General features: G+C 33.1%; 1 protein-coding gene across 2 annotated transcripts; it reads left to right on the forward strand.

The window, feature by feature from the left end:
* The first annotated feature begins 1400 nt into the window (after window positions 1-1400).
* Window positions 1401-20171, forward strand: LOC136413593 (telomere-associated protein RIF1-like). 2 transcript variants are annotated; one of them, XM_066397251.1, is made up of 15 exons: window positions 1401-2002; window positions 10565-10797; window positions 10854-11049; window positions 11104-11404; window positions 12028-12200; window positions 12257-12367; window positions 12423-12550; window positions 12606-12846; window positions 12898-13084; window positions 13142-14805; window positions 15088-16258; window positions 16782-17208; window positions 17438-17672; window positions 17733-18317; window positions 19114-20171. In XM_066397251.1, exons 1-15 carry the CDS (start codon window positions 1628-1630, stop codon window positions 19855-19857), a joined length of 6771 nt encoding a protein of 2256 aa, XP_066253348.1. In that variant the 5' UTR covers window positions 1401-1627; the 3' UTR covers window positions 19858-20171. The 2 variants fall into 2 exon arrangements, with proteins under 2 accessions (XP_066253348.1, XP_066253347.1); XM_066397250.1 differs by having other exon boundaries at window positions 1415-1452; window positions 1508-2002; window positions 13142-16258.
* The last annotated feature ends 896 nt before the right edge of the window (window positions 20172-21067 follow it).

A 21067-nucleotide genomic window follows, 5' to 3' on the forward strand; every position in this document is an offset into this window, starting at 1 on the left:
TTTGGAATAGGTATAGGTAACCCTAATATAGTTCGATAGAGAATTACATTTTCTACTTGATACTGCTTAAAGTTATAGGGTGTCCCATTTAAAAAAAACGACTTTTGCAACTTCAAAAATGTAAATGTCAGGAGCTGAATTTTGGACACCCTGTATAATACTAAGCCATGTAAATAATGAAAGAGTGAACCTAAGACTATGTATTGACATTCTGAAAAATATGGATATTATGTCTTTAATAGCTACAGAGATATGCAATTTTAAAATTGATCATTACAGAGGCATGTTTTTAATTCAAGATCAAATATCTCAAAAACGGTAAGAACTAAGTATAGAACATTATACAGAAAATGTACCTAAAATATTATGTAGAATCTAAAAATAAAATAATATACTGGGGGTTCCATTTGAAATAAGCAAGTTACAGCTATTTCCGGTTAAACCGGAAGTGACAGCAAGTTGAAAATATTTTAAAAAAATAATATATGTCGAACTTAACTTAACTCCAAATTTTCAAATTCGTATCACTTTTAGAACCTAGTAAACTTCTAATGAACGGGATGGGTGAATAACCCTGTATAGGACCGAATCAAATAATTAGAAAATCAGTTCAGTATTAGAACAGTTTTTAGGGCAGGAAACTTATACAAACTTAATAAAGATTTAAAAGTTACAAAGAGAAAACCGCAAAATGAAGATCAACACACAAAAAATTTAATACAGAAAATTCCTTGCGGATGTGAGAAATTTTATGCACCAAAATTACATTGAAAATGGAGCATTTTGTAGGATGCCTGCACAAACATGTAAAGTAAGGACGTTATATGACTGTGAAGTGCTTCTCTTGTCCTGTTTATAAAATAAGTTAATGACACGTACAATTAGGTCATTACTTATATTCAGTGCGGACGTAAAGCTGGTTGCCATGGAAATTTGGACATTGGAATGTCAAATAAAATGTCATAGTAAGTGTTATGATTCAAGAAGTGCTGCATTTTTGTGTTATCGATATAATTAATTTTTAATTTAGCTACTTTCATTAAATCTAATGATGGAAAGAATCATATATAAAACGCCATTATGAAATGCTTATGACCTCAGCGCCTTATATCCCACGGCGCTAAACGCCTCATGATTTAAATTTGACGTTACGGCAATAACGATGCGCTTCACAACCTTGCTGTACAATAGATTAATAGATCATAAGATCTGTTGCTTTGAAAATAATTGCTGCAGTAAATTTATTTATTATTTTTCAGGAATATTTCCTGTAATCTTAAAGCAAACAACAAAATAACAGCAGAATTTTTTTTTCTTCATACTCTACATAATCTAGAATCGTTAATACATTGTTTCTTGTGCTCTGACGTGAATGACAATGACGACAAATGGCTTGTCTTCCCGCGCGTTGCTGATGGTTGTAAACAAAAATTATAATTATTTATGGGATCTGTAATATTCAACTAACTGGTCCTAATAGATTAATTATATTTATAGTTTTATTTAGTTTCTTTGCACACTTAAGTGAAGAAAATACTGACATTGATTGCTCCAAATGTGCCATACCCACATCAAACATATACCTTATCTTTGAATTACCATTAGAGTTCCATTGAATCAGCCCAGAATGGATGAGCAAGTAAGAAAAAGCGAAACTTATTCGAAACTAGAAGAAAGTTTGAGCAACAATACAGAAATTCCCAAAAACCCGTACCAAGAGCAGATCACACAGTTTACACAAGTCTTTCAGTCTTCTAATAAAGGGGATCAGATGAAAGCATTACAAATCCTGGAATTGTTGCTGGACAAAAATGTGCACTCAATCAACGAAAATGTTTTAATCATTCTTGAGCAGGAAGAGCTAATTAGGAAAATTGAGTGTGGAGTTCTGGCCAGGATAATAGAAAAATGTATGCAGAAATTTTTGAATAAAAAAAATCATAGATGTTTAGCCTCACTTTTTAAGATGTGCCAGAAATATTGTGAGAAATATGGCACACAGGTAAGATAACAATTATTTTGTTTATTATAAAACTAAGTACCTAAAACTTGCATAAAATATCACAGCTCATCTTTTTATATTATTGTTTAGCAGAAACTATAAACTAACCTTCAATTAAAATGAGGCAATGGTATGAAATTTAAAGGATTGTACATGTGATGATGATAACTTACTTATTTTAATTATTTTCACCAGTGCCAAAACAGATTCAAACCTGTTATAGTTACCTTCTTAACCCTGGTTTATCAACTCATGTAATGTATCTTTAACATATTAAGAAGTAGCACTTTTATTTGCATATTGCAGTTTATAAAATACACACACCACACATATGCATATATCATTAAAGTTAAAGTAATTATATTGTTTACCCTTAACTAGTCAAATTACAATTTCTTCGTAATAGCACTGAACATAATCTCTAAGAGTACTCTGATTGCAGAGCCTGAACTAAGTAATAAAATTCATAAAAAGTATTTTCATCTTATCAGTGAAAATAGCTTTTTTTTACAGATAAAAAGTTGAAAACATTTTTTCCAATCAATGCACTATGTAATTGTTTTATAATCAAAATAAAAGTTAGCTTTTCATATTGTTGTTTATTATAACACATAAAAGATATACAAATTTTCAAAGGAAGTGGAAATATGTTAAATATTAAATTTTACATCAATGATATGCCATATATCCAGTTCTGTTACATTAATGGTGTGGTATAATTGGAAATTTTTGTTAAAATATCTAATACATTTTTTATAAGTAAAATTCAGCTTCAATCAAATAACATTGTCAATTGTAGCCTTAGCTTAACTTACTGAATATTTCATATGATCTGCAGATAAAAAATTATTTTTTATTTTCTCTTTTGGACGTTTCAAGTCTTTAATCTCTGTTTTACGCCACAATAAATAAAAAATAGCAAGCATGCAAACAATAAAATACATCTATAACCTCACAACAAGATAGCCAGTTAGCTAAAGCTTTCTTGAAAATTTTGTTAAACTGCTTTGTTTTTGTCTTGGATGATTTGCTATATTTTCATTTGGGGCAACAGACAACCATTCACCTTATATTCCCAATATTTTGCAAAATTCAGATCATTCACATATTTTTATTGTTTAATATTATTCACTACCGAGTCCACTACCGACCCCGATATAGTCTTTTTTTACACCAATGGTGTATATTTCTACATTTTACAAAAAGTTTAAATTCAATAATCTGTTTTTTACGAACCCACTAAATGAATGCAGCACATACATACTATATTCACCATTGTATCAAGAATTGCACATTAAACTAACAAATTTTAGCCCGATGATGAAGGGTTTTAGTCTAAAAACTGTTGAAATAATTATTAATTAAATATTTTGTGCTTATACAAAAACTTATGTAGTATTCGGTAGCTTAATTTATGACTGAAAGCAGTTATATATTTTAGAAATTTTGCCATGTTAAATGGAAAGAAAACTATTCTTGCAAATTCCAACTGAACGTGAATTGCGTTGCAGGAAGACTATCGCTCCTATACACGTTTGAGACTACCTTCGAGCTAGTTGTCTTGCGTGCCCAATTCTAAGCACCAACTGTATGCTCACAAAAAGTCCTAACACTTCCATCCATACGTTCCGTTTAACCTGGATACTTTGAAACTACGCATGCAAATACCAAGTCAAATGAAGCGTGTGTAGGGCCCTTATTAAAAGTGTTCAACTTTTATTTATATGAATATGTTATCTTCTTACATGCAGCTAATGAATATACAGAGTTATTTGCAACGCAACCGACATCCAACAAATGCGTGTAGAGGACCTAAAAACATGTCGATTTTTTATGTGAAGTTTTTTCTGATGCTTACGATTGTTGAGATATTGACTTCAGAAGATGAATAAAAAAATTTGAAAAAATTCAATATTTTTCGAATTCAGGAAAGCCTTAATCCAGAATAACTAAATTTGGCAAATGTTGTTTTATTGAAGTTTTTATTTGCAAAAAATTTGATGTGGTTGAAAGATCAATAAGGGGTGATTCAGGAGTGGGTCACTCTTAAAATAATATGAATTTTTTGAACCCTAATCGAATTAAAAATTAAGGTTGGATAATATGATAGTAAATTTAATTTTACATCTTTTTGTACTCTTACATTTTTCAGGGAAATCGTTTGCTATTGAGAAAAAAATATTTTTTGATTTGGTGTTAAAACCAATCAAATAGAGCAAGAAGAAATTATGTGCCTTAAAGGCTAAAAGTCCATAGTCCAACTGTTCTTCAATTGTTCTGTTGCTAAGATACGATTGTTGTCAAATCTGATGTTATTCAATTTTATGCAGTTTACAAATTTTTCGTGTATTTTATTTTCGTTTGTAGTAATTTTGTAGTCAAAATGGCTGAAATTTAATGAACAAGCTTAACATGCTGTTATTATTGGGGTTTTGTATTGTTCAAAAGTGTAATAGTGGGCCAAAACTAATTAAATCAAGCAACAAAAGTATGTGCTATTATAATAGTAAGCTTGAACTTAATCATAGCTTGTCAATATTCTTATTTAGAAAGATTTTGCAAACGATAACTAAAACGAGGTTTCATTATTAATAATTTATAATTAAATTAAATTAATTCAAAATTGAACACTATTGAAAACTAATTACTACTATAATCAAAAAAATACTAAACATATTGTTCAAAATGGCTACCATTTTTTCTTACATATAGATGCACCCTTTGTAGAAAGTTAAAGTCCACTCTGTTCAATAATTGTCAATTTTTATAATAGAACATTTATTGTTGATGCGGTTTCACAAATTTTCCTCAGTTTCAACTGGCGTTGAATATACAAATTTTTTTAAAGCCCTCTAGAGGAAAAAGTCACATTTATTTAAATCTGGTGATCGCAGTGGTCAGTGTTGACGACAATTGTTTCCACAACGTATCTATAGATTTGGAAAGTGTTGATTTAAAAATTGTTGAACATCCATACTGAAATGCGGAGGTGCCCCATCATGCATAAACCACATTTCATAATGCAGTTTTAAAGGCAAATCTTCCAGTAGCTGAGGAAGAGTATTTTGCAAGAAAAGCAAATAGGCTGAGCCGTTCAATTGGTTTGATAAAATAATCGGCCCAATCAAATACCGTCCTTCAACACTTACCCACACATTTATTTTAAATTATCTTTGGAAATGGTGGGTTATTGCAGCATGTAGATTTTCTTCTGAATATTGGTGACTCTTGTGCAAATTTATAATCCTTCTCCGTGTAAAGCAAGCTTCATCCGCGAAGAAAATGATCTTGTGAAAATAAATGTTCTGGTGTAGAATGAAATTACAAAAAATCACTCTTGGCTCTAAGTCTTGCGGTAATAGTTCTTGAACTTTTTGAACATGTTAAGGATGCAGCAAATTACCTCGTATAATTCGACGGACTGTGGTATATTAAATTGCCGGTATATACAGTGGCGGCCAACAAATTAAAAACGATACAATTTTCAATATTTTATGTTATAATACGTATGGTATATTTTCTATTTATACATAAATATTGTTATCACTTCATTTTAAGTCTGAATATGTAAAAAGACATAGAATTGAAAAATGTTTTGTATCCTATAGTATAAACAATTTATAAATATCTTGGACAACTAAATAAAAACGATTTATTTTTTACCTGTATTTTAGCCATATTTGTCGAATGCAATGTGTAGAAGGTATTTATTATTTAGTTGGTGTCTTGGCTTAGTAGTACATGATTCAAAGAAAACATACGTTATGGGAAAAAAGAAAAATTGTGATTCTGAAAAAAGGCAAATCATTTTAAATTTAATTCGAGAAGGCCATTCTTATAGTAAAGTTGCATCACTTCTAAAGTGTTCCAAGTTTATGGTGTATAATACTATTAAACATTATAAAACCCATGGTACTGTTAAAAATGTTCCTAGGAAAAAAAGGCCTAGAATAACAACGAAAAGAGAAGACCAAATTGTGGTACGTATGGCGAAAAAGTCGCCCCATTTAACAGCAGTAGATATTAGACGTGAAATGTATGTAGAAAACGATCCAAAGCCATCAGTAAGAACGATTCGTCGCCGCCTTAATGAGTTTCAACTATTTGGAAGAGTTTCCAGAAAGAAGCCCCTTGTCTCAAAAAAGAATCGTAAAATCCGATTGCAGTTCGCACGCGACCATTCGAGTTGGACACTTGCTCAATGGAAAAATATACTTTGGTCGGACGAAACAAAGCTTAATCGCATTGGATCAGATGGTCGTACGTACGTACGAAGGCCACCTAATGAAGAATATAATCCACGATACACAAAATTGACTGTTAAACATGGGGGTGGTTCGATCATGATGTGGGGCTGCATGTCATGGTATGGAGTTGGACCAATCTATAAAATAGATGGAATTATGAATCAAGAGAAATACAAATATATATTAGAAAATGTGATGTTGCCATATGCAGAAGAAAAATTGCCCGTTACCTGGAAATATCAGCAAGACAATGACCCTAAACATACGGCACCGTCAGTAAAAAGGTGGTTTGAGCAAAACGTGGTTGATGTAATTGAATGGCCCTCATGTAGTCCAGACCTTAACCCTATAGAAAATCTGTGGAATGATCTTAAAAAAATGATTCAGCCAAAACAATTTAAAAACATGGACGAGTTAGTGAAAGGTATTCAAGAAGCTTGGTATTCCATCCCAGTCAGTCGTTGTCAAAATCTAATTGAGTCTATGCAAAGAAGATGTCTAGCAGTGATAGAAGCTAAAGGCTATCCTACCAAATATTAACTTTGTATTGTAAAAATTAAAATATAGAAATCGTTTTTAATTTGTTGTCCATTGGTTTTTTGAAAACAAAATAAATTTTGTTAAATTCTTTTATAAATGACGTTTGTTTTGGGGTAAAATGTGTTGTACATATCTAACCTTTATAAATAAATATCATATGTAAAATTACAAAATGTAGTTTTCCAGGTAAATTAAATTTTGGATCGTTTTTAAATAGGTGGCCGCCACTGTATATATATATTCGTCGAGTGCTGGTTTGGGGTTGATTTTCAATATTCCCTAAAAGGCGCTCTTCATTTCGTACGCTAACTGTGTTAGCGCGTCCTTCAGCAGTATTTATGCAAAGAAAACCCGTTTCACGAGCTCTTTGTTCAACATTAGCAAATGTTATACGATGTGGGGGATGCGGGATAACACGATTGGGAAATTTTCGGTATTCTTGTACACTTCTTCGGCAATTACTCTGACAGAATCCCAATACTAATAGCACATCAATTTGTTCATCAAATGTGAATTTTCAGCCATTTTGACTATAAAATTACTACAAACGTAAATAAAATACACGAAAAATTTATAAACTGCATAAAATTGAATAACATCAGATTTAACAACAATCGTATCTTAACAACAGAACAATTAAAGAGCAGTTGGAGCATGGTTTTTTAGTCTTTAAAGCACATAATTTCTTCTTGCTCCATTTGATTGGTTTTGACACTAAATCACAAAATATATTTTTCTCAATAACGAACGATTTCTCAAAAAATGTAAGAGTACAAAAAGATGTAAAATTAAATTTACTATCATATTATCCAACCTTAATTTTTAAATTAGGGTTAAAAAAATCATACTATTTTAAGCGTAACCCCCTCCTGAACCACCCCTTATTGATCTTTCAACCACATAAAATGTTTAGCAAATACAGTAGACACTGGATACCGTGAACAAAATAAAAGAAGGCATGTTCACATTAGCGATTTATTTATGTAATCGGGGGTTAATCTAAATAGAGTGGAAAACAGATTATTGGGTGACAAAAAAGTCTGAAATTTTAGTTTGCTTCTTAGGATTTGTAACTTTTTGCATAAGGGCTGTTTCTCTTAGTCTTTTTAAAACTATGAGGTCTGTGAAGTCCACACCACTATATTCTGCCCACTGGATTGCAGTATTTAATGCAGTGATAGCGCTGTCCAGTGACACTTTACTTGACATTTCTTGAAAATTCTCGACTACATGAACTTCACATTCTTTGTCAGCATCATTCCATTCCAATACATCAGTTTCCTTGAATGTGGCCTACAAATATATATAAATTACATATGTAATAACAGATTTAAATTGTAAAGATAAATCCCTTACTTGTGGTGCTAGTGTATTTAGAAGATCACAGAATTTGGAGATTAAGCCTGCCTTATCATCGTCCTATTGACGTTTTAAAACAGAAAGAGGTAATTCATCATCGTCATCCTCAGACATTTCAGTGTTCTCTAAAATATTTCTCCAACATTTTGCAATAATTTGTGAATCAAGTCGATTCCATGCAGCCGTTAAGTTGACAACAGCTTCCTTAATAGTCAAGTTTTTCAATGTATCAGTTATGTTTGAATTACTTGCTATAACATCGGCAAGAAGGCTATTCCTGTAATATAATTTTATAAGCCTAATAACATTTTGATCCATAGGTTGGATAAGCGGCGTAACGTTAGGTGGAAGAAACATTGTTACTATCTGCCCATCTTCGCTTTTAATTCTTCTTCATTTGAATGAGATGGCGCGTTATCTAGCAGAAATAAGACTTTTATCGGGAGCCCTTTATTTGACAAAAAACGTGTAACCTGTAAAGGAATACGTAAATTTATGCTACGATTTCAAGAAAAATACACAACAAAATTTACCTGAGGTACAAAGGAATGCTGGAACCATTTTTTAAAAATCCACACACAGCAGTCATCCACGCTGTCTTGGAGTGTTCATAATCAAGAGGGCAAGTAAAGTTTTTAAATGACCTTGGATTGGCAGCCTTACCGATAACTAATGGTTTTACTTTATGTCTTCCAGTAGCATTTGTGCAAACTAGTAATGTTATTCGTTGTTTTTCAGTCTTTCAATGTTTTGTCCAGTAGAAGTTTCCAGTATAAGCCTGTTTCGTCAGCATTATAAAGTTGATCTAATGTAATTCCAAGTTTTTGCATTTTATTTTTTAACTGCTTTTTGAAAGGGTCAATAAGTTCCGGTTGGGAAGAAAGTTTTTCCCTGAAAATTTTTAAAAACCGAATTCCAAATCTTTTTTTAAACCTCTGTAGCCATCCCTCACTAGCCGTAAATTCCTTATCAGGAATTACATCCTTTATTTCAGAATGTATGGATTTGGCTTTTTGCTTTATCATTTCTCCGCTTACGACAAAATTTTTATTTCGTTGATTTAGAAACCATTTGTATAGCTGTTTTTCCATTTGTGGTAATCCAGACCTTTTAAGTGTTTTTCTTTTACTTGATCCAACATATGTATCTGTTATTACTTTTAAAATGGTTTATTTTCTTTGCTTTATTTTGCAAATCGTAGATTTAGCTATATTGTATTTTCTGGATAAATTTGAAACACTTGCACCTTTACTTAGCTCCTGAATTACAAGAGATTTTTCATGGAGAGTTAAACACTTTGGTTTTTTTAGCGACATTACATATAACAACACGTATTCACTAAACCTTTCGACAACCGTTCAAAAGCAACAGGCAAATGTTGCAATGCAAAAAATGAAACAATAGGGGAAAGTAAAACTGGGGAAATACCGGGCACGACCCGGGGTCGGGCAACCCCGTATTGAGCACGACTGCCAGGGAATCCCCAGAAGTAGTTCCCCCGGTAACGGAAATCATTTGTTCACGTTATACGGTGGTTAATGTGATAGAAAGATGATTCACGTTATCCGGAGGTTTACGTTATCCGATATTCACAGTATCGAGTGTTTACTGTAATGACTTCAATAAAACAACATTTGTCAAATTTGGTTATTTTGTGTTAAGGCTTTCCTGAATTCGAAAAATATTTCATTTTTTCAAATTTTTTTATTAATCTTCTGAAGTCGATGTCTTAGCAACTGTAATCATCAGAAAAAGCTTCATATAAAAAATCGATATGTTTTTCAGTCTTCTACACGCACCTGTTGTGTGTCGGTTGCGTTGTGAATCACCCTGTAGAAAATGTTAAAAAACAGGTTCTTATAATATTCAAAGCTCACAATAAAACTCTGTATACACACCACTCACTGAAAACTCTGCAATGCAATTAAGGAATGAAAGAACTAAGAACTAGAAGATGAATTCAAAAGATGACGTGAGTTTACTTCTTAACTATAATGTTAATGATATATTAAATAAATCTATAAACTAGGGTTTAAATAGTTCAAATTGGTTAAAACCACATTCGACTAAATCCCCCTAAAACCAAAGGGTTGTTCCTCAGAATTGATATAGGAGAAACTTTACAGGTTTTGAACAGGATCATGACACTCGTTAGAAATGGTCTAAACTGATAAATTGGTTTAAACTGCTTTATGTAATATTTGCTAACAAAATGTAACAAATATTTTTTAGCTTTAATAGGATTCCACTCAATTGACATTAAGAATGTGAGACTATCTAGCTATAAAACTCATGAACCATGGAATAATTTGACACTCACATATTTTCGCTTGTACATTTATACAGCTCATACCAAAATCCTATAAATATTCCAATTCTTTGTTTATTTGGTTTCTTATGTATTGTTTATTTCCAGTTTATTCCTATTTTAAAAGAAGTCATTTCGCGGACTGAATATAGCCAGTATTGTGGAGAGATATTGTTTGATGTTCTCCTACCTTTAGTATTCAATAAAGAAGCTTGCGTTTCAATGAATAAGTATTTGTCAAAACCGGGATACATTGATATGCTCATGGAAATTTCCTCTGTAATGTCCAGTTCTGTGTTAAGTGATGATAACTGCAAAGCCTTTGTGGAGAAAGCTCATGAGTAAATACTTATATAGCATCATTAAAAATGTTTTTTTAAACATATTTTTATTTTAGTTATGTGTTAATAATATCTGATTTAAGAAGCAATAATTTCCCTGATTGGGATAAACTCTGGATTATTTTGATACGGTTACTAGGATTAAAATTACACAGATCTATGACGTTAATTAATAAATTTCTGAGAATAGCTGAACATGCATTCAGAAACCCATCTTCTGATGAAAGGATTAAAGGCTACATCTGCTGGAAGGTTTTTTGTAGCCTTGACGGGTTTTCCCAAAAATTAAAATCCGTTTTCTTATAGGAATTAATTGCCAACATCAGCTTAGATGCCAATTACATATCTTCTGAAAAGCAACTTAAACTTCTATTAGCACCTTTGAAAGCCAAATTTTCTAGAAAGGAAGGCGTCATCTATAAAAAGTTTGAAATATACATATTCTTAATGGAAAAGCTGCAGAGCAAGTCTGTGTTAGTGTTAAAAGATTTTCTAGAGTTCTGTTTTGGGAATATGGAAGAGAATACTGACCCCAGTAGATTCGGGTTGGGGAAAACAGTTCCTGAGCTGAGGTTAAGGAGTGCCAAGGTTTTTTTGGCTGTTCTTGGTAAGTTCTTACAGTAAAAAAATCTTTCCTCATTGCGTCCTTTTGTGTCATTGACATACGCTTTGCTTAACTAAGTCTTGTTTAATATAATAAAGGGTACACGTAATAAAGATTAAGAGACTTAAAGTTGTTAAGTTAAGGGTGGTGTAGACAGTAAGCATATGTTAGTGTAAATGGCGCTTAATGCATTAGAGTTACTTCTCTTGTAATTTTGTTGTTATAATAGTATTACAACATTTGACTTGACCATGGCATCACCAATAATATGAATCATTCCTAAAGCTCCTCCCAAGAGGCAGATAGCCACTTTAATATGATGAAGATTAGCATCCAGGAATGCTATCCCAGTCGTTATTCCTTCAGTTTATCTTCACCATTTGGTCTATAGGCTGATTTTGGAATTATTCTTTTTACGTACCACGGGATGGTAGGCTTCAGCTTGGGTTGGTGAAAAGTTTTCTGTTTTGTCTTCCTTATATCTTAATTTGGTTAGGGTGAAATTTCTTACTTGGTGAAGGAATTCGGATTGTACCTCCAGATATGAACAAAAATCAATTTTGGAATCAAAGACGTCTATTAAACCGTTTTATTTTGTATACCTGTATTATTATATCTTTTTTTAGGTCATTGTCATTTGGAAAACCACGATTGTTTGGATACAGAAAGTGAAATAAAATTAAATTCTCCGGTATTAAATAGCGAAAACATTTCTGATATTTACCAGCAAGTCATATATTCTGTAGCTGAGTGCTGCCTACTTCTAAAAGAAGTTGATTTTAGGCAAACCAAAGATCTTGTAAGATCAATTTTTTGATCAATTTATTGCGGTTTGTTAACTTTAAAAATTATTAGGTTTTTCGATGCTTTTGGAGATCATTACTTAGACTTATCCTGGACGAGGGAGTTACTCATACTGAACAGTGTTTCGCACTTATAGGAAAAATTATGGATAAATTTCATAAGGTACAATAATTGCAATTTGGTGATAATACAATGATTTTATTGGAACTGGTTTTAGGATACTATATCAGCAATTATATTTGAGGAAACTGTTAATTCTAATAAACCCAAATCGTTAGATCTCATACTAGATCAAATCGAGAACTTTCTAAGTGTCATATTTTTAGTACCTTTGAATAAACAATGGTGAGTTATCTCCTTCAGAAAAATTCAATTATTAAGATGTTAAAATATGTTTCAGTTATCTTCAAGTTGAAAAGTTTGCTACCATACTTGGAAACTTAAAATCTCCCTCTGTGAAGTCCAAAGTGCAATCTCAGTTATTTAACAGTTTTGTTAATTTCAAAACTTCAGAACCAAATGTAGATTTTGTAGCAGATATATGGATTTTAGTTGCTAATGGAGGTGAAGATTATGCGAAGGCAGGTTCCCTTAATTTTTTATTATGGCCCGTTTTTCATATTCATCAGCTGTCTGAGAAGGTAAAAAAATTGTAAGTGTAATCGAATTTTATTTATTGGGTAATATTATAGACTAAAGAGGTTTCGATTTATGAGCTCTACAAATGCCAGCTCGTGCCTTTTATCGAAAAGTCGAATAGTATTCATTTGGCACTCTTCAAGAGCTTTGAAAAAACCCTAAAAAACAATCCTCTGTTATTAGAAAATATTCTTGACTTGATATCTATGTTCCTCCCAAGAACTGAGAGCAAAGATATAAGTAAGTGTTTAGTTTTATCATTGCAAATTTTGTGATTATGTTTAATTCATATTTCAGCCAACGTAACTCTGGAAATTTTGACAACAATGCTAATAATTCCCTCCTCTAAACAAAAAATAGAGAATCATAAAGTCAACCAGCTCGACTTAATAGACACTTATTTCTGCAAAATACTAGATTCTGATGTATCGAAAACTCAAGACCAATCTATCATCAAAAACCTTTGCAATTGCATTGAGCAACTTTTCAAACTTGGACGTTTTAATTCCTTATCTCAACTAGAACAATCTCTTAAATGTGCCTCTGACCCGGTTAAGGCCACTTTTACCAAGTTTCTTACTTTGAGGTTTTTAATGGATATATTCCAGGAAAAAAACGATCTTCATATCACAGAAAAAATTCACAGAATAATAACAATTTTAAAAAGTGCAAAACCTTCTGATGCTAAAAAAAATATCTCAACAGTCATGCCCTTAGGAGGGCGATCAGCAAAAATTGCCAATTTAATGAAGCAAATGCCTTCAAACCCTAAAAAACCTGAACAGTCTCCATTCAAGCTCTTTGGCAAAGATATAGAGACGCATTCTCCGTTAAATATGGTTGGGAGTCAGATTAAAAATCAGAAATCTACTCCTAAGAAAAGTCTTACATCAAAAGTAACACCATCTAAACTTTTGATAGACGACGAAAGCACAAGCAACTTTGTCGTTATTAATTCAGAAGTCAAAATAGACAAAGAGAAACTCACTGAACATCAAAGAGAAACTTTGAAGAAAAGAAGGGAAGATATTCCTGCTTTGTACCAAGATTTATCGCAAAGTGTAAGTCAAAGTTTTGATTCAAATTATGTTGATGTTAAAACTAAAATGGACACAAGTGATGAACAAAAGGGGGAAGATATTAAAGATAAGAGAGCAAAGAAAGTTCAATTGGAGCTTCAGAAGCTTTCAATGAACATTGTAGGAGCAGAGGAGTTTATTTCTACAGGATCAAAGAGGAAGAGGCACTTAAGGAAAGACTCTGAAAGTGGGGAGACTGAGTCTGATCAAGGAAAAAAGAAGTCAAAAACTCGAAAAAGTGTAGGGAAAAAAACTAAGTTGGAAGAGAGGACAGTGGAGGCTCCCCAGGAAAGCAAACAAGAGCTGACAACAGAGCAACAGTTAAAGAAATCTAAATCTAAAGGAACAAGTCCCGAGAAACCTTCATCATCAATAAACAAGGAAAATGTGTCAAAGAAAATTCTCCTGGAAAGTATGTCAAATCCCCCTGAACCGCAAAGTGCCATTGACTTAGCAGATAAATCAGAATTTAAGAAAAACTTTGTAAATGCAGAAAATAACTCTAAACCGAAAAAAAGGGGCAGAAAGCCGAAGCAGTCTGAGCAAGAAAAACCCACATCTCCAAAGAAAAATTTACCGATAAGAAGCACACTCACCCCCACATTCTTAGTTATGGACTCAAAATCTAGTCCACAATTACCAGCTTCTAATAGCTCACAGGTAGATCTGTGTAGTGAAATACCCGAAGATGCAGAAACAACTTCAAAATTATTGGAAAATTTTAAGGACAAAAAGACACATGAAGCAAGGAAATCTGACGCTGGTTTGAAATGTAAGAAGTCCAATGAAGACTCAATTTGCTCCTCTAAGTCAGATTTATTTAGTGAAACACTTCCGAATAGAGTTACTGCAGAGAGAACAAACTTATTGGAGGACAAAACGGTAAATAAATTAAGGAAATCTGAACCCGAATTGAAATTGAAGAAGTCCAATGAAACTTCTATTACCTCCTCTCACTCAGATGTGTTGAATGAAACACTCCTGGGTAGAGCAGAGACAACGATTTTGTTGGAAGATAAAAAGGTAAATAAAGGGAGAAAATCCGTAGCTGGATTGAAACTGAAGAAATCGAATGAAGCTTCTGTTACCTCCTCCCAGTCAAATCTATTTAATGAAACGCTACTGGATAAAATAGAAACCACATCTTTATCAGAGGGCAAAAAGGGAAATAAAGGAAAACAATCTGGAGCTGGATTGAAACCCAAGAAATCTTTAGATGAAGGCAAAGACAATTCTAAGAGGAAACGGAAAAGAGTGAGCAGTAGTGAAGACGACGATATAATTGAAAGTTCTCAAGAGTCGAATAATTCCAATATTAGTACGTCCATGTTGAAATGGAGCACGTGCAAGCGTCTTAGTATGAATGATAAATGCAACCCTCTAGATGTTCAGCAGACAGATGAGATAGATAATAAAAACGCTGTAAATTTAGCTCTTAATGTTAAAATTGCTAAGGAAAGAAAACTTAAGGACACAATTTTTAGCAATCAATCGCCTACAGAATATGAAAAAAGTATCAATTCCTTTAGCAAGAGGTCAAGAAAAAGTAGTGAGGGACTAGAAAAAAACCCCATAAAGCAAAATTCTCCCGGCGAAGTTATTGAAACCTTAGATAAAAGTGACGTTGCAGTTGCAGATCCATTTGTTACCTCCAGTTCGGCGGATTCAAAATCAAAGCGTCGCAGGTTAAAATGGTCATGCTCTGAAGGGGCCAGGCGTCGAAGCCCCAGATCTCATGACAAGGAAGAATTGTCGAAATGCGATAAAACAGTGACAAAACACAAGTCAGATGCTATCAATGGAACACCACAGGTTTCTCCTCAAATTATCAGTGAAGATACTTCCAACAAACAGGCAGAAAAACAAATTTCTGCAAACACAAATGTAAATTTCTCAATTGAAATTGAAAATAAAAGAACTCAAAGTCAGGATACTCAAACTCAAGGCAGTGAATCTTTGGGAATCGACAGTAACGTCGAACCCAACTTAGATTTACCCCAAACGAAAGTTTTAACTGAATCAGAACAGGAGTTTGCTTCAATGGATACAGCTTCATTGTCACTAGGAGACCTGAATAATTCTAAAGGGTCTCAACAGCTGAGTTCTACGGTAGAAGAAAAAGAATGTACATTAACTGCAGGTGTATGTGAAACTGAAGAATTGTTTAGTGAGGCGGGAGAAGGAAAGGAAGAAGGGGGGGAAGGTGAGAATAGTGTCTATGTTTCTACGGAGGAGAAAATGTGTGAGATTACAGTTGTTGAGGAATTAGATGTAGGGGCAGTTGAGGTTGTTGAAGGTTCTCCATTGAAGTGGTTGCAATCAGATGTAATTCAAGGTAAGTTTTAGGGTAATTTCATAATTATATGTATTTTCTTGTGGTGATAATTTCAAATGTCTAGCGTTCGTTGCTCATTTCGTAATTGTTTCAAGTGTTGTTTTAGAAGAGGTGTATACTAGAAAGGGTTGTAGTAGTGAAAAATTGAGCATTTTTTCTCGTTACTATTCATTCTTCTGGGTAAAGTAGTAGAGAAATACCACTATTATTCCTGTCATACGTCCCCTAACATAATCAACTTCATTTTTTTAAATTGTAAATTATATCTGAGGGTAATTTAAACTACCCACAGACTTGTAATAACAAAATAATTTGAAATTTAAATTGCTGATCAAATGTTTTATTGAAAGTTTTTAAAGGAGTTAACTAAACAGTAAAATATAATCATTTTTTTGCACGTCTTCATGTGATTCAAGGCTCCGCACAGCGACTGCTTTGTCGATTCCTCAAGATTCCACTAAGCGTAGTAGGGATATGTTCCAATGTTAAGACTTTTTTCTTAACCCTAATATTTTCCAAATAGACACCGCGGACACTCTATCGCGAGCCACGTCAGACCTCCCAACTTCGCCCATTACCGGGGACACTCCAAATCGCACTTCTGAGTTGCTCAACAACACTTCGGGCATATCGCCTATAAATTCGAGCAAATCTAGTCCGGAGAGGGACGACAATAATGAAACCACTAGGAAATTCATGCCCGTTGCCCTAAAGTTTGACCACGAAGAAGAAGATCTTGATGGAAAGAAGCAGAAATCCCCGGAGAAAGCAGATGACGCGCCAGAAAAGATTAGTGATAAATCTTCTCCGGATCCGGCGGAAAAGTCGGGGGACGGGTTAGTTGAAGTTTCACCAAAACACAGTGACAAGAACGTGAAAGATCTTCGTCTTTACATTGAGAAAAATAATCACTTTAGTTGGACTAAACATGGATCTCCAGCGGTACATAGGTGTGTATTTCGATTACAAGTTTGGGTGAAAAAATTGTGAAAAAAAAAAGTGTTTTCTTCCAATTAATGATTGTTGTATACTTTTATATAAAATATTAGAAATTGGATATATATTGAATTCGTCAATAATATTTTTTTTTTGTGGCGAGCTATAGCTAATTGTCTAAAAGCACCATTTGAATTTGAAACACCTTATACTCAAATCTAATATATTTGTTTTATCATTTAGACTTCTTTCAAAACGAAGATCCGGTCAAACTTTATCTCCTTCTGCATCGCGCATCAAAAAATTAATGTCCAACGTAAAACCGTCATCGCAAAATGAAGGCATCTATGAAATCGATAAAGAGGACCTATTGACATTTACCCGAGACGTCCCCAGTCCCTTGGCAGTGCCAAAAAGTAGTATTTTAAAGCGAAAACATCCCGATTCTCTTGAGGATGGCATGTCACCATGTGCCAAGGTAAAATATAGAACAATCTCTCTCTTATTAATAATACTTATTCTTAATTGTTATATATAGCGCAAACGTGTCAACTTCAGCGATCCCTGCACAACATCTAAAAAACTATTCATCAAAGAAGAAATCGCCCCTCCAAGCCTCTTCAATCTGATTTCAAATGAAGATATAGACAATCAATTCCTCGAAGTATTAGCTTCTAACCACATCATAGAAAAACCACATGATATGGGCGAAACTCAGCTTGAATCACGAGATGATGTTCCCATTTATCCAGATCTTCTCGACTATGATGAAAGTGTCAGCATTATAGCCAGGAAACTCACTTCTCCCAGGTTCGTTAACGCCTTGCTAAGTGAATTGAACAGAAGCAGTATTAAAACAATAGAGGATTTGCCCAAACAGAACGAGCCAAGTGTTAGTAAATTGCCTTGTAAAATGCCTGATATGGTCACGATGTATCAGGCTTTGGATAGTTATTATAATAAAAACTTCAAGACGAAGAATACTTTGGAAAATTGTAAGATTAATAGGGAAGAGAAGGTGGGAGAGACGGAAAAATCGCCTTTGGCTTTGGCGGAAATTATGTTGCAGAATATGGATGTGAAATTGGAGCTGTCCAAGATAGTTGAGAAGGCTTATAGTGAGGTAAGGTTGCGTGTTCTTTGTGAATAGGTTGTTAATTTCGGAAAGTACCTTCAGTATTGATTATATCCCATTGTATATTAATAACATAACCAAATATTAATGCGACATAAAAGCGCAGTAATTTTTTATTTATTACATTTTTTGCACACTTCGGGCTGCAGTCGAAAAATTAAAAGCTTGAAACTTTTTTAATGACAAATACCGATCACTTGTCAAACAATCGATGGGAAATATATTTTATTTTTGGTCACATAAAATTCAAATAGTCACGCAGTTCCCTTCCTTTTAATTTGTTTCTTAAGCTACGTTTTTCATCATCTTTTCTCATCTAGAACTAACCTTGATTAATTTGTTTGCGGTTAAAAAATATCAATACAGTGTGCTCCATAGGGATTTATGTGTATTCCTCGTATCACTGAAAGTGTTGATAACACATTATTATTATTATTATTATTATTAATAACAGATAAGTAGCGATTGAAACTTTCAAAATGATTGTATGTATTACAATTTAATTTTCATTAATTATGTTGCAACATGACATCAAACAGCATTGCAGTTGAATAAGTTAAATGTATATTCCTTACTTGTAAAATTTATAGGTTCCCATGGGTTTTCTGAAATGAATTTTTGGCAGATTTGCGATTATCAGTAATTTTGAAAAAAGATATGAATGTAGAGAAAATGAGTATTGGTGTCATAATTTCAAAATCATTATGGCAACAAAAATATTAGTGATTTAATTTTTATTCATTATTATTTTGGATTTGTTTCTCTACTCAATTTTTTTTTCTAGAATATATCACTCGATACTCTCTGTTCCGCCATATTGGGATCTGCAAACAAAAAAGATGTGCTCGTTTGGGTAAAATCTCATTTCCACCTCCAACTCCCCGATCTTCTCGAAGAAGATGAGTTTCCTGCAGCCATCAGGAAAATATCCAACACTTTGGGAACTAGAAAATTATTTGAAATTCTTAGAGAATCGTATGAGGAAGAAGTCGAAACTTTTATTAATAGTAGAATAGAGCAAAAACCGTTGCAGACCCTTATTGAAACTCGAACTTTACTAGAGTTGAATACTGCAGTGTGGAGTTACCTAGAAAAGGGGAAATGCAGTAGAGACGAATTGTTACAAACTTTTTTCCTTCCCAACATTAATTCCGTTGATCTAGTCCCCTATTTCAATAGTTTAAGTGTTGTGGAACTTAGTGATGTAGTCACAATGAGGCTACAGGGCGAAGATCGCCCTGAGTTCATGAAAAGAATCCTAAATAGCCCCTCTTGTTCTGAAGAAACCAAAACTAACGTATTAGCTGCATATTCTATTGAAGAACTTACAAGAAATATAGTGGAAAGGGGATCAATTCAGGAAGTAATATCAGCGTGTACCTTCATGTTTTTAACTTCCAATAAAAACAATGAAGACTCGAAAGAAATTTCCAGGCTACTAATTGATTGTCTAACCAGCATATTACCACCCTCACAGCTCATGGATCTTTCGATACAATTTCTAAAAAAGATTCCAATTAAGGACTAGATTTATCCATACTTTAGCACTTGATGTTTATTAGAAAGATAATTGCATAATAAGAATAGCGAACAGAGAAGAATATTACTTTAAAGAAAAAGTCTTGTTTGCAAATTTCAGCACGTGTAGTGTCAGTGAGCACTAATATTTGTTTGCTCGCCGAGCGAAGATAAGAAGAAAATTTTAACTATTAATAAGACTGTTTTAGCTTCATTTATGCAGATTCTCTTTGTTAGTATTGTTATATTTTTGGTCTGTAAATTGTAGCCGGCTTTAGTGTAATGTTGCATAATCTATAATAAAACTTGAATGTATTGAAGTTGCATTGTTATGTGTTATGACACGTCAGAACCAAAAATGTCTTCAAATTTTAAACTAAGCACTTAATATGGTCCAACCTGAATATAAAAAGATTTTGAAATTTTAACTTAATCATTATGCAAACGGGTAAGCCGATATTTCACAGACGAAAACGATTACCTACCGTACTCTCAACGCATCATTGTCGATAACCAAATAGAGAATGGCGTTGTGAACCCAAATACATAAGAGTGGTCAAGTCAGAATGTAGTTACTATGAAAAAGAATAGATTATTAGTTGTGTGTATGTAATATCGCAATTTATTACCATTGGACTACGTATATGATCGGCATATGAATTAACAATTTCAACCAATGTGCGTCTAACTGCAGTGACATATATTTTCGAATACTTAAAAAGAAATAAAATTATTAGGTTTAATTTTTTTACCATACCGATTCACACTAATTGTCCAACAATAACGGCAAAGTATCTTCCAAACGACCAAATCAAAAACACGTAGAAAGATAGTAACGGATTAGTAGTTCAAGAACACTAACACAATCTGTTTTCCATTAACCTTCAGATTTAACCAAAGATATTGCAATACGCAGATGAAGCAGCCTGATCAGGTAATTTATATTTAAAGCAATCAATTATTAACAAAAAAGGCCCTGATAAGTCAGGGCAGATCAGATTACAGCCATAAATTTTAAAGATTACTAGGTACCAAATAATTAAATCACGTCTGAGATAAGCCAATAAAATGAAACTCCCCGTTAACGATCAAAAGCGAAATTGGAACACTACGAACTCACCTAAAATGAGTAAAATTCCGGTAATTTATCCATAATATTATCAACCTCAGAGAAACAAAAAGAAAATTCGTAATAATCTTCCTTAAATGCACGACTTAAT

Source organism: Euwallacea similis, chromosome 14 (genome assembly GCF_039881205.1).
Source record: "Euwallacea similis isolate ESF13 chromosome 14, ESF131.1, whole genome shotgun sequence".
In the NCBI taxonomy this organism is placed as follows: domain Eukaryota; kingdom Metazoa; phylum Arthropoda; class Insecta; order Coleoptera; family Curculionidae; genus Euwallacea; species Euwallacea similis.

Excerpts from the sequence above, each read along its gene's own strand:
- LOC136413593 (XM_066397250.1), top strand. The coding sequence starts at position 1,628 with ATGGATGAGCAAGTAAGAAAAAGCGAAACTTATTCGAAACTAGAAGAA. Across the intron at positions 11,050-11,103 it reads AAGGCTACATCTGCTGGAAG|GAATTAATTGCCAACATCAG; the intron begins GTTTTTTGTAGC and ends GTTTTCTTATAG. Across the intron at positions 17,673-17,732 it reads GCATGTCACCATGTGCCAAG|CGCAAACGTGTCAACTTCAG; the intron begins GTAAAATATAGA and ends TGTTATATATAG.